Here is a 14,687-nt window from a genome sequence, read left to right as displayed (position 1 = left end):
ACAGTATGGATCCTATTCCTTTGTGTACAGCATCAATAAAAGAATTGTGTACTAAGCTTCAATCTGTTGCACCTATCTAAACCCACTGAAGATGGGGATTGCACAAGTGTCACTGAGGTTATAATTTGTCCTGGAACAATTTTGTTACTGTGGTGATGAGGTAAAAAGGAAAACCCCAGCTTGTTTTTCAGATGCAGGCGGAGTTTTCAAGGCTGGCGGTGAGAAGAAATATTTTACTTGCAAAGTACGCACATTTTTCTGGCCATCACCAAGACACAATTAAACACAGACATACCCCTCCCCCCCCATCATTATTTTTAACAAGGTGCTTTTCAGAGCACAATGGTACTTTAAAACGAACACAAACTCTCCAGCCTCACTCATGCATTCATCTCCTTCCTGTGTCACAAATTAAAGGCCCAGTCTTGCAAAGTTACTCTCAGATGCAACGTTGTTAATTTAAATAGGACTAAGGACAGGTATAAGCCTAAATGCAGGAATTATGATTTGCTAGATCCAGCCCCAAGAAAATACAAACATCTTTCTGGGAAATACTAGTCAAATGGCATTTTGCATTAAATGAGACACCACTGAGAGTTATGGAGAAAGTGAAGTCGTCACAGGTCTTTCTTTAAAAAAAATCAAAGAGGAAAGGAGGCCATGTTAGCAAATGGTTAAAGCAGAACTGGGTTCTGGCCTGACTCTAATACTGACTCTGTGTGAGTTCTGATTCAGTTTCCCACTTTATATAATGGAGATGGTGCTTACCCTTGTAAAATGCTTTGAGATTTTTGGATGAAAAAACTCCATTTAGGTGCTATGTAGTAATTACCATTAATAAGAATTATAACAACATAGCAATCATTTTTAATAAACAAAGGCCTAATCCTACTAGGGATTAATTTTCAGTGTGGTCACATGTGGGAGTAAGGGTTACTCATGTAAGGCTCACCAGATCGGCTCCTATAATATTTTTTTTTAAACCTAAATATGTAAGGTGTAACAGGAATGGAACTGATATGTAATCATGTTATGAGTACTATAAGCTGTGATGTAAGAATCTAAAAATATTGATATGCAACCTAGTTACTGAGAGAGACTATGTAACTTACATTGGTGTTATAAGAATTCCTTGTGTGAATATATTGATTTAACTTAATAAAGTCTGTGGGAAGAGCAAACAGGGAAGACCATCTAGGTACACACTAGAAAGACAATGGGTTTCAGCTATTAGCATCAGAGAGCCTGTATCTTGTCTCCAACACACGGTAAACACTGTTTGCCAGGCTGGGAATTAGAGATCAAAGGAAAAGCCTCTCTGCAGGGCAGATGGTGTGGTTCACTGGTGAGCTACTGTCTACCCAGTCAGGCTGGCACAGATAGACTTTGCAGTGGGAGTCTAACGAAATTGAGCCTGTTCAGATCCAGGGGATGGTAAGCATTAGGGAAACGCAGGCTTTGCAGTTTAGGCTGGTTTATTAATTTTAGTATTTTTTTTTCTGAAATGCTTTTGTTCTAAATAAATGATACTTTACTTTAAGGAAGCTGCTTGGTCACGAATTACCACAGTCATTGTCCTCAAGGGGCGGGCATGGATCAGAGTTCACGTTGCACTCCGCATCAGTATTCAGCCCAAGCTGGGGAAGCTAATGATCCAACCAGCAGACCAATATCGGTGATGAATCCTGGTCACGTGCACCTGAGCCACGCTGCACATACACTAAGAAGATTGTCCCCAGGCAGGGGCGCTGGAACAATTTGTACAGGGGGGGTGCTGAGAGCCATTGAACCAAACTGTAAACCCTGTATATGATGGAAACCACTTCAAGCCAGGGGGTGCAGCAGCACCCCTAGTTCCAGCACCTATGTCGCCAAGGACATAGTCTGAGCCCAAGGCAGATCTGCTACATTGATCACTGCTGATACAGAGGACTGCCACTGGCCTGAGAATGAGAGAAATGCATGTTTCCACCCTAAATAAGCGTGAGGCCTGACACCTAAAGTGGGGGTGGCACCTGGAGAGACCAATATGTGTCGGAAGTGCAGTTATCCTGGTAACCATTTCATAAGGTATTAGAATTTGTTACTCCATTTCTCTTTTAAGGGACATAGCTGCAAGGAACTGCCTGCTGACCTGCACTGGGACAGGACGAGTAGCCAAAATTGGTGATTTTGGAATGGCCCGAGATATATACAGGTAAGGGGCAAGAGTGTTCAATTTGCTTGGAGAAAAGTAATTGAAATGACATCTCCAGAGTGTGGAGGGATCACGTGTATGTCTGAGAAATATGAGCTGTCCCATGACAGCTGAGCTAGAATCACCCCAATGGAGCCAGCCATTATCTCTAGTGGAGTTGTCTACGCTAGACTATTTACTCCAGTTAATTGCTTGTCAGTTAAGTTAGATAACACAGTGATTTTCAACCTGTGGTCTGCGGACCCCTGGGCTTCTGCACATTATGTCTAAGATTTCCAAAGGGGTCCACACCTCCATTCAAAAAGTTTAGGGGTCCACAAATGAAAAGACCCCTAAAGTCACTGAGCTAACACATTTGCACATACTAATCTGGACATTCCATGTGGGTTTGTTCCAGGCTGGGCCTTAGGGCACACCACTAATGTTTCTGGTGTCCAGAGTAGCATGCACAAATGCATTCACCAATTCCAGCTCATTGGTATTCGGTGCACTTAAGTTTAAAAAAATCTAGTGACAAACGCAAGGTGTCTGAAATAAACACTGCACTGTTGCCCTGCACCTTGGACAGTCATTGCGCCTGTGCAAAGTGGGTGTAAAATCCACACCAGCTCAAAATGGCTGCACTTGAGACCTGCTTCCCATTCAGTGTGCACCGGTGTAGGTGACCACACAAAGTGCAGGCAACGGGGAAACCAGGCCAGGGAAGCATTCAGGAACCAGTCTCTGTGGTGGAGTTTCAATGATGGGAAAACAGGATACAAAGCCAAGCATTCATCTGGCCAGCCAAATATAAGTGAATTCTTTAAGGCATCACGCTCTTCAGGAGGCCCTGGTTCAGTTGTTAGCCTCTTCCATAATTGAACCAGAGGCCAAGCTTCTTGAACTTGTGCAAAGACCCTGTTTTGCCCAGGAATCATCTTTAAAGAATTCATTTTAGTCTCTTTTATCAACTCTGAGGGTTACAAAGTTCTTGCTTATCAATTCTCACACAGAATTGTCTGGGTTTATTCTACCCCCAATTGTGGTGGAATGGGAAAGACTCGTTATTCATCTGACCCCTATCAGCCCCATGGAATTTGATTCTAAGCCCTTAATTCTCCTTGCATTTGGTCATCCCAGGGCAAGCTACTATCGCAAAGGAGGGAGAGCCATGCTGCCTGTCAAATGGATGCCACCAGAGGCTTTCCTAGAGGGGATCTTCACCTCCAAGACTGATACCTGGTGACGATTACCTTTTACTCATCTCTGCAAGCCAGGGGTGGGGTTTAGGGAGTCCAATGCACGTGTGGAGACGTCAGCTGGTCATCAGGAATTGAGGTCTTCTCACAGATAAAGCTTTAAACATGTCAAAGTTGCCCAAAGTCCTAACAGGAGATATCAAGAAATCTTCACTTTGACTTCAATTAGAGTTTTGACTAAATGAGTCCTGAGAGAGAATTTAAGAATCTGGCCCAACATAAATAGAATACATAAAAATACACAGACACACTCCTTTGGGTATGCAGCACCCCTTCCCGGCATGCTACGAATAGCTACAATTTACAGACCAGGGGACAGCTGTCCCAGAGCAGGCTTCACTGCTGAGGGAAGACGCTGCTGCTGCTCTTTACCTGGCAGGGACCCCAGTGGCAGAATCTGCCTGGAAGATATGCTGAATTTCCCACGTGTGCTGGCCCTGCTTCATCTCTGTCCAGCTTTGCCCACTTTATGGACTGCTCCAAATGGTTCTGGGCCATCTAGCAGAGCAGCTCTTGCAGCAGGTTTGCACCACTGAACCCCTGACTCCAACAGGGCTTTCCACTGTCAGGGGCTGCAGCCTGTGAAAAGAAGGAGCTGGTTGACAGCATCTCTGTCAGCCTTGCAATGCCCTAACACTATGCTAAGGTACTAGTGGTGCAGCATGTCCACGTTGCAAAAGCCGGCTGCAGGACTGCACGTTTGCAGTATGTGGCAGCAAAGTGCAGAGCGGAAGGGCTGTTTAAATGCCTGATATTAAAGCCGTTTTAAAATCCAAACAAGCAGGAGCCTGATTTTCAATAACATCACTGTCAGACACTTCTAACTTGTCAACCCTCAGCATCTGTCACTCAGCATCCATAGCTGACAAGACTGCTTAGATGCTGCTATCTCCATAATCACACAGGATTACTCCTTTGCTTTGGCATTATTTTAATGATGAGACACTGAAATATAAAATGACAGTAGACTTAGGCGGAAGCTCTAGCTAGCTGCTGAGGGAATGGTATTTATATAAATGCCTTTCAGATAAACTTTTTCTGTTTTAAATAAGCACCCCCATCAGTAGAGCATTTGTGAAAATGTACTGGAAATGGAAGGTGTTCAGTTTATCAAGAACTGTGTCTATCAGCACAGTATCCTCTTAAAGCGATGCTGGCACATTGCTTCCAATGCCACACTGACCCAGTTTCCTGACAGTGTATTTAATTAGCAATACCCGGACCTCCAAAAGATTAGGAATAGATTATCTGTCATATCAGAGCAGACCAGTCAGTGGCCAGCACCAGATATTTCAAAGGAAGGCGTACAATCCCTGTAATGGGCTATTATGGATAACCTACCTTTAGCAGAAATTTCTTCCTAGCTCCCATCAGGCAGGGGTTGGTGAAATTCTGGTACGACTGAAGTCAATGGCAAAACTCATATTGACTTCAGTGGGGCCAGCATTTCACCCTTGGTCTCAATGATATCTTGTGACAGGGAGTTTGCTAGGTTAAATGTGTTGTGTAAAAAAGAGTTCCCTATGATCAATTTTAAATGTGTGGCCTTTTGGTTTCACTGGCTGTCCCCTTGTTCTTCTATTATGAACACTCAAATGTTTGGACACCTATGCAAACACCTTGAGTCTACAGAAAGTGGAAATCTCATGCAATGTCTGATACTTTTATGTTGCCAGTCAAGCCAGATATGCCACCTTAATGGTGCTTTGGTATTTCCACTTCAAGAGCCAGGTAGTGCAGAGAGAAACACCACTTTAAAATGAGTTATTCTGACATTTTGGAACCTCACAAAATTAGGTTTGGGTGACAATCCAGATTGATTCTAAGGGTTTATCTACACATGGAGTTATTCTGAAACAGCTATTGTGCTTTAACGTCACACCCCAACTTCATCCAAATTATCTTTCCAGTATAGACAAACCCTTATTTTAGTCACACTGATTTTCCATCCATATGATTAATCTGGAGCTTTAGGATGCTGCACCAAGATAGTGTTGTCTGAAGGCCTTTTACACCAAATTCTAAAGCCAATAGGGTACGAATCAAAGCCTAAGGGGCACTGTTGGCTGGTTTCTGTGGCAGGTCCTTTGGCGTGCTGCTGTGGGAGATCTTCTCATTAGGCTACATGCCCTATCCTTGCAAAACCAACCAGGAGGTGCTGGAATTTGTCACTAGTGGAGGAAGAATGGATCCACCAAAGAACTGCCCAGGGCCTGTGTGAGTATCTCCTTACCCTTAGACACAAGTCAAAGGCTAGTAAACATTCAGACTGGCTAATCAAAGATGGCTGCCACCCCCTCTACACCCAAAACTAAACAACTATTTACCCTAGGTTTTCCTCAAAGGTTAACACAAGTTTAAGTTGAGAACACCATTAATTGGTACCCATTTTGGCAGTCTCAGCAGAGAGGCCCAGGGCTTCAATGGGAATGGGAGACTCAGTTGCACACTTACCTTATACCAGGGGGTCCTCCCAAAACCTGATTGAGGCACATAAGCAGGGCAAAGCGAGGAAGGTTATATTGCTATTTCCATATTATACCTGTTCTGTGAATAAAACGACAACTTCAATGTCTAGGGCTGGTAACCTGGCAACTTTCATCACCAATAAACTTCCATACAATTAAAAATACAGGCTCCAGTTCTGGGGTCTTATACAGGCCCTTTTGCCACCAACTACCAGCAGATTTCCTCGATGTGGTGAATACTCACCTGCCTTAGGAAGCATATCAGGTGTGTGGCCGGAGGACAGAAAGCATGACTGAAGCAGGCACAGATGCTCTCCAGAAATTCCCCATTTGCCAGAAAATCCCCTTGGAACTATTGACAGCTGGGCACAAATTAGAGCAGCACTGAGTAATTGAACCTCCCCCTCCCCCCATGGCCCTAGGATCAGGGAACATGAAAATGACACATGGCCAATTTTGCCCTGCCCCTTGGGTCCTGTGCTGAGTGCAGTTCTTCTGGACCTGAGAACTGGGCCCAGAGACAGACCTGAAAAATGAATCCATATTAATTTGTGGTTTTGATTTATTATTTATTATTAATTGGCATAAATATGTATTTATGTCTCAAGTTACCGGATCATGACGCAATGTTGGCAGCACAGTCCAGAGTACCGGCCCAATTTCTCCACCATTCTGGAAAGAATCAAGTACTGCACACAGGTACTGGTCTTTAGGATTTAAGTTTTTACTTAAAAAGCAACAGAGGGTCCTGTGGCACCTTTAAGACTAACAGAAGTATTGGGAGCATAAGCTTTCGTGAGGTTCTTCAGAAGTGAGGTTCTTACCCATGAAAGCTTATGCTCCCAATACTTCTGTTAGTCTTAAAGGTGCCACAGGACCCTCTGTTGCTTTTTACAGATTCAGACTAACACGGCTACCCCTCTGAAGCTTTTACTTGTTTATGGCATCCAGATCATCCTATGATACAAACATTATCACCCAAAACAGAGGGAATGGATTGCTCTGATTGGCTAATTACTTTCCCAATTCCCTTTGTGCTTGGCCTATACTTCAGCTAGTATTTTCATTTGTGCTTCTGTACATCTATCTCATCTCACCTACCTCCACCCCACCAGCATGCATACAATCCCTTCCTGTGAAAAGTGTCTGCTTCTACCTCCCAGATCATTCAGTAGTGAAGAGTCTTTGATTTTGGGCTCTGGAAACCTTTCCATCACATCACAACTTCTAATGTCCTTACTTCAGTCTTCAACAAGTTTTTTCAAACTTCCTTGAAAGTCACAGCTGAACTGGCATGAAAGAGGGGGGTGAGAGGGCACGAGGGGTTGATAAGCTGCTAGCCTTTTGCTGCTGGAGACCTGGATCCAAGCCTAGTTTAAGATGCAAGAGGAAATTATTAGATGTTGCTGATCTCTGCCTACTCATTAATATCAATAAGGCATCACAAAATGGCAGCCTGTGTTCAAAAGAAGCCCTAAAATGAAATAAGTGTTGGCAAATCATAAGCGAGGTGCACCATCAAAATGGTGCCTGGCAGCTTGCACAATGCATGGCTGCGCTACACACAGCTGGCGCTAACTACTGCTAACATCATCTCACTTTTCTGAACACCTCCCTGAAAAAGTGTGTGGAAAAGTCACAACTGGGCATGCTCAGAATGTAAAATGTGATTACTGAATCCTTTGTTTCAGGACCCTGACGTGATCAACACAGAGCTGCCCATTGAATGTGGACCAGCATCAGAGGATGAGGGGAGCTCTGTGATGTGCCCAAATAGTTCCAGTGGGATGGTCCCTTTCCTGGTGAACCCATCCCTCACACCTCAGCTGGCTCCCATAACATTAGAAACCCATCATGCAGGGCATAAAGCTGGACAATGTCCACAGGAGCTGCTGGTGGAGAACCTTGGCAATTGGACTAGCAGAGGTCCCAGCCTACCATGCCTCACTGATTCCAGCAGCGGGTCATGGTTCCAACAGACCTCGAACCAGAGGCTGGAATCAAGCAGTCAGCCGGCACACAGACCACACAAAACCAAAAACCTTTGGAACCCAACCTACGGATCCTGGGTGATGGAAAATATCTGTCGCTCCTGTCCCAACGCCAAGCTCAAAACAACCACAGAGCGAGAAGATTCAGGTTTTGATGGGAACTACAGCTCCTCCCCTAGTTCTCGGGCATCTCCAGCCTCTCCGAGCAGAAGCCACTGTCCTCACAGGAATATTGGTGGGATAGAACTGGTGAAGCTCCAGACTTTCCCCTGCGGCAATGTGAATTATGCATATGATGATCTCTACTATGTCACTGATCGGCCTTCAGCTTTGGCAGTGGGTAGAGCAGGTGTGCTGAGGAGCACCAGTCTGCACAGGGATGGGAAGCCTTTTTGTAAGCCAGAGAAAACATCAAGAGAGAGGGACTCTGGCCTCTCCTTGTCAGATGACCTGAGTGTTACACCTGTATAACAGGAAATGTTCCTCCAAAGGTCAGGACCAGTGGCGTAGCCACCTTTTAAGAGGAGGGGGAGCAAACCTAAAAAAGGCGCCCCCCCTTGGCTCCTCCTCTGGCCACGCCCCCCGGCTCCTCCTCCGGCCGCTCCATGCTCCCCCCCTTGGCTGGCTCCTCCGGCCGCACCGCCCCTCCCCCCCCATGGCTCCTCCGGCTGCAGCTGCCCGGCCGCCATGCTGTGCCCCCCCTTTGCTCCTCCGGCCACGGCTGCTGGCCCGCCGCCAACCTGCGGGCCCCCCCCCCCCACACACTCCTCCGGCCGCGGCTGCCGGCCCACCACCAGCCTGCGCCCCCCTCCCTCGCTCCTCCGGCCGCGGCTGCCGGCCCACCGCCAGCCTGCACCCCCCTCCCTCGCTCCTCCGGCCGCGGCTGCCGGGCCACAGCCAGCCTGCGCCCCGCCCTTCTCTGGCCGCACCCCCCCTCGCTCCTCCGGCCGCTTTTGCAAAGTGTGCTGAGGGGAAGCGGCTGTTTCCTCTGCACCCCGCTAGCTACGCTACTGGTCAGGACCTCACACTGGGAGTGTATGTATCTGAAAGGGCAAACTGGAACTTCTTCTTTGGTCTCTTATTTCCTCCATTCAACTTTCAGATGGGTAATGTTTTAACATCAGAAGTGTTCTGCTGCATCTTCCGACACACGGATTCTCAATCTAATGAGGAAAATTGCATTTGCTACTTCATTCCATCAAGAGTGTTCCCTCCTATTGAGCCAGTGCCACTGATTTCAGGATATAAATAACAATGGCATTGCTGCACTGACTCAGAGTCCAGTGGTTCATGAAAGGAATCACTCAATCTGCTCAGGTGAAAAAAAAAAAAAAAAAAGAACCTACCATCCAATTGTTACAGTTGGCTGGAAATGACAAACAACATAACCACTCTTTTGATCTAACATACCAAAAATCATGTGCTGTGGCAGCAGCAGCAAACTTATAAAGGCCATTGTGTTCCCCAGAGCTTTGCACATTCCAATGATGCTGGTGCCCTGACAGGGAAGTAACCAAATACAGCCACGTTTGCACTTGCTTTATCGGCAGAAATACCAGAGGAACATTAAATTGAAATCAATGCTGCAACTGAGAAAAACAGAAGAAGTGGGAGGGGAAAATATTATTTCAGGCTCCTCAGAGCATGTTTTTAAAAACATGAAGAGAAAACAAATTATGTATTTTAAAAAAATAATTAATGGAGTTGATTGCATCCCTTTGACTGGTGAAGAAAACTTGCTTCTTACCTCAGGGGCTAACTTACCTCACAGTTCCTGACCCTGGAGGTTTGGGAAAAGTTCTAATCAATGCCCAACTACACTACATTGTGAGAACTGGACTTTTCCTTTCTTTAAATGGACTTTACCTGGGATGAACTTTATTTTTAAAAGGACTCTAGTATTCAGCAGTAATAGCCCACCACTGCTATAAACTGAAGATTTAGGGTCATTACTGTAGAATGCTGGGTTCTTGATGTTTTTTATTTTAAATACATAATCTAGAAACTCCTCTGAGGTGGACTTAACTGAGACAAGGAGTGCATCTTGAAGGGAAGCCACCAAGAAGTGTTTTATTTGAGCATAAATCTTAAAATGCCTCTTCATAAAGCAGGATTGGATACTTCAGCCACCTTGGAAGTCAAAACAACAGTTTGGTTTTATGCACCTGTCTCTCCTTGTGGGAAGTCCTTACAGCAGAATATAGTTTCTTCTTGACCTCTTAATAGTGCAGCCCTGTCAGTTAAGGAGGCAGGTTCCTGTTCTGGAAGAAGAGTTGTTATTTAAAAGGCTTCGTACTGTAGTTTGCAGTTAATCTGATATTTACTGGTTAGAGCCTACCAAACAAAGAGACTGAAAAGGTAAAGCCAGCGTTGGTTGTATGCCCCAAACCATCTCAGAAGTGCTTTGCCCTGGTGCCATTTCTGAATTCCCGGCTGCCAACGTTCAGGTAACAGGGGAGGGTTAGCTGTGTGGAGGGAGGATGGAAAGGGTGCCCCAAAACTTCATTGATCTGTAGAGTCTATCAGAAGTGCAGCTCCTTCAATCACCATCTTTATGTTTAGTGTGAAAGGAGAGCCCCAAGGATACACATACATTTCATGAAGCAGCTGTTCCCTTCAGACAGGAAACCAAAGTGTGAATACACCGAGAGCTCTGCCTTACACCTCACCTATGTTTCCTGAGTGAAGAGTGGCTGCTGCATTCATAGTGGTCAGGATCACTTCACACCCCGCATAGGCGTATAGTCGGTGTACACAATTTGGCATAACAAGCAGTCTCCTCGAAGGAGATGGTTAACTGTAAGCACAGATTCCATTTCCTCTGCAACAACAATTCATGTGTGGTGCCGAGAAGCACACAGCTGAAGTGGTTGCATTTCACTTCACACCAGCAAGAAATGCCGGGTGTCTCCAACTCAGGGTTAAGGTCAGTCAGTGACTTACAGTTTGTCTCATAGCTTCCTCTACTTTTCAGGACCACTGGCTATAGAATGGATAGTTTCAAACACCATCAGTTCTCAGCCCCTTTGGTGGTGATAGGTCCACTTCTGCCAATGGAGCTTGCATTGAGAAAACCAAATCAATGTAATGGAATTATAGATCTTGATGGCCAAAAATAATACCTCATTATGATCCTTGGTGTGAGGTAAATGGATGTAAGGATACAAGTAGCTCCCAGATGTGAGGGATTGTTCCAGGAGGGATGGGGCAGAAATGAAATGATTTAATAACTATTATTGCTTTTACGAAGAACTTTTTCCTCCCTTGCCCCCTTCTGCTGTGGTCTTCCTCTCAGAGCTCTGCGCACCCCGTCATTTATCCACCTTCCACTCCCAGCTCTGAGGCCCTGCTTCCTGGCTACCACCCTTCCAGGTGGGGAGCAATGGACAGTGTCTATCCTTGGATCTCCTCAGTGCAGATCCTTAACTGACTAGCAGAGACACTGGTGAGTAATTCTTCCTCCTCCCAGAGGCTAAGCATGTTTCCTGCCTTGCTTCCAGCTCTACATGGCCAGCTCTGGTGTATGCCAATGAGGAGCAACTACCCCTCTGTCACAACTGGCCTGAACCTATAAGCCTCAATTCCCCCGTCCCCGTCTCACCTCTGCTCAGTAGCATGCCTCTGCCCTGCCTTCAACTCTGTCAGGTGACACTCTTACTCCCATGGCTCACTCACGACTGTCTGTTTCCCCAGAGATACACTACAAAAGTCCTTAAACTGTTGGCACCATAGTAGTGACTCACTCTCTGCTGCATGTTTCTCACAATTGGGAGGGGTCAAGACCTATTGCAGTGCAGTTTCTTAAGCTTTAAGCTGCAGTGGAGGTTGCAGTGAAGGCATTTGCCCATGCTGGTGTGATTCAGATACATGAAGATCTTTACTTGCTGGTTCTGATCACACTTTCATGGGCCAGCTATGCCTACCCACTTTCAGATGTCACCGACCTCCCTTATTCTGGTGCAATTGGTGGTACATATCAAGGAGAAGGTGACGTGTAGAAAACAAAGCCAGGGGGGTGAGTGAGTAGGGTGGCAAGTAACATACTGTCTTCCCTTGCTGGACCTTTTCCTAGTACCAAACTGACTATGCACGAGACTGCAAAACTGACTATGGACTAGACAGTACTGCTTCATTCCTCAGTGGAGATGACTACAGGAGACATAGGCACATTCTACCTCTACCCCACAATCCTCCAAAATTAATGACTTTTAATGACGTGACAGTGAGGCTCAGAAATGAGCGAAGAATGCTGTGGAGTGCCTGTGTGCACGGTGGCTAGTTCACGCCAGTGCCATTTCCCCTCTCCCCCCCCCCCCCAGATGCACTGCATTGATTCCCAAATTTAGAAAGCGAGACAGCGATTAACAACAGGTTAGGAAGTGAGGTGGGCTAAGGCTAAGAATGGGACATTATCACCATCAGTATTTCTCAGGCCCCCCTCACCACAGCATCTAGGTGCCATTGTCTAAATGTAACAACATCAAGTTCTTCTAGGAAAAGAACCAACCTCTCCCCCCTCGCCCTTGGATAAAAGCCGCTTACTTATGCGTAGTTAATTCTAGCTGGAGCCTTCCAGGAGCAGGAGAGAACATGGAACTGCACAGATGGAACAGTTAACCACAATAATGGGGGGGGGGGGGGGAGAGGAGTTCAAAAGCATCCAAGTTAAGAGCACCAGTCCTATTGAAGTTCAATGGGCCTAACTCACTTAGCTGCCTTGGAAAATCCCACCCACTAATATTATGTACAACACTACTAGAGGATAATTCCCCTCTCATGACATTGTATGTCCAATCCAAAATCTTATTACTCTAGGCAAAATTAACCACACCAATGGCACATGCCACAGTCTTGAGAGCCTAACATACTGGGAGGAGCTTGAGCCTGATAACTCATACACTCAGAATGCCCAAATTACAGGATTACGGGTAACAGATTTTTAATTGCCTTTATTTATTTTTTTAAGACACTTTCAGTCAATAGCGAATGAACGAACCAACGTTGTCAGCATCGGGCTCGATTAGCATGGTAGCTAAAGCCCCAAAGGATTTGGTTCTGGCAGAGGAACTCTGGCAGAGTTGTGCTTTAAAAATGGGACCCTTCCACACAGTCTTCAAACACTGGTGCATCATGGGAATGTTGTATAAAACCCCTGCTCAGCTTGATGGGTCTTTTAATATTTGCATTTAGCTTTGCGCTTTAATAACTTAGTGTAAATGACCAAAATATTTTTTTAAGTAAACAGGTGTATATAAATACTCTTTTCTGGCATAGTCTTAAGGGCCCTACTCATCCCTCCTTGAAGTTAATGGACTTTCCATTGCCTGGGAGTCAGATGATGTCTGAAGACATCAGGGCAGTAAAGATGTCCTTTGAGTCATGTGTCAGGCACAAAGGAGACATTACACTAGCAGTTGTCTGGAGGAGGTAATTTATAGCTTCCCTCCCCTCCTCCCCCAGGCTAGTGATTAAGATGGCTTCACACTGTGAGCGTTTAATACTGTCTTGAAATCAGGACCTGCTTTTTTGCTCATGAGGTTTTAATCTTACACCTATTTGCTTTGATTGATGATTTATGTTGCTTTTTACAACCCCATTATGTTACAGTTTCCTCTCTAAACTGTAACACAGAAAAAAACAAATTAATCAGGAGTCTAACTGGTCTTTCTTTTTGGAATTAACTTTAGTCTCTAAGGTGCCACAAGTACTCCTGTTCTTTCTGCCTTTGTCTGCTTCCCTCTCACCCCACCTTTTATATCCACTTTCCTCGAGTCCCTATGCTCCTTCCCCAGCTAGTTTGTATCTTCTTCTGATACCGCTTTAAACTAAATAGGCAGAGTTTAAAATACCATTGACTGAAAATACCCTCCCCAGCCCTGCTATCACAACTCTTTCCTAAGGTTGATTTCATTCTCTCTGGTCCTCCATCTTGGGCCAGGTCTACACTAGGAGCGCTTTGCTGGTGTAGCTATACTATACTAGGAGTGCACTCCTTGTATGGATGCAACTTTTGCCATTATAGCTTCTCACACACACACACACACGCACGCACACTATATACACCATACTGCCAAAAGGGCAGATATATTAGTATAACTGCTTCTACACAGTCACATCCCTGACTGCCATAGGTATACTAGCAAGGGTTTGCAGTGTGAACCTGGCCTTCCTCTGTCATCCCAGCCTGTTTATCCTTCCTACCCTAATTTAGAAAAAAACAAATCCCCTCCTTATGAGGGACAATACCATTGGGTATCTCTACACTGCATTTAAATGCCCACAGCTGGCCTGCGTCAGCTGACTTGGGGCTCAGTCTCTGGGACTGTAAAATTGCAGTATAGATGCTCAGGCTGGAGCCAGAGCTCTGGGACCTCGCAAGGTGGGTGGGTGGGTCTCCAGCCCGAGGCCCAAACATCGGCCTGCAGCCGACCCAGGCCAGACTGTTTAATTGCAGTGTAGACATACCGGTTGAGACCCTAGAGCCTTGTCCCACTTCCTTATTTAACTGAATTGCTTTTGATTTATTGTTACCACTGCTTATGGCAACATGGCGCTGACCTACCCTTTGGGTCACTGTACATAAGTAGATACCAATTCTGCTTCTATGCAATTTCAAGCCAGATAAATGTCTACTTCTATATTTGCAATACAAAAATAAAGAGATGCTAACAGTGTCTGTTTGGTCTCCTCTGTGTTAAAGTTAACACCATCTAGATACAGGGGAGAGAACTAGGTCTCTGTGAAAAATTGCCAGCCCAGAGCCAGATGGTTGAAAGGACAGAGCACTGCTCTT

At 45.5% G+C, this 14,687-nt stretch overlaps 1 protein-coding gene across 1 annotated transcript in view; it reads left to right on the top strand.

Annotated features, from left to right (window-relative positions):
* The window catches only part of LTK (leukocyte receptor tyrosine kinase), a 186,747-nt gene extending 178,382 nt beyond the window's left edge, over nt 1-8,365 (top strand). Inside the window, exons 25-29 of the mRNA XM_065403647.1 lie at nt 2,105-2,197; nt 3,317-3,418; nt 5,518-5,652; nt 6,512-6,602; nt 7,595-8,365. Of these exons, the coding sequence (XP_065259719.1) occupies nt 2,105-2,197; nt 3,317-3,418; nt 5,518-5,652; nt 6,512-6,602; nt 7,595-8,365 (1,192 nt within the window). The remainder of the gene's footprint in view (nt 1-2,104; nt 2,198-3,316; nt 3,419-5,517; nt 5,653-6,511; nt 6,603-7,594) is intronic.
* Nucleotides 8,366-14,687: the final 6,322 nt, after the last annotated feature.

Source organism: Emys orbicularis, chromosome 4 (genome assembly GCF_028017835.1).
Source record: "Emys orbicularis isolate rEmyOrb1 chromosome 4, rEmyOrb1.hap1, whole genome shotgun sequence".
Taxonomy (NCBI): Eukaryota; Metazoa; Chordata; order Testudines; family Emydidae; genus Emys; species Emys orbicularis.
This window is presented reverse-complemented; position numbering and strand designations above follow the sequence as displayed.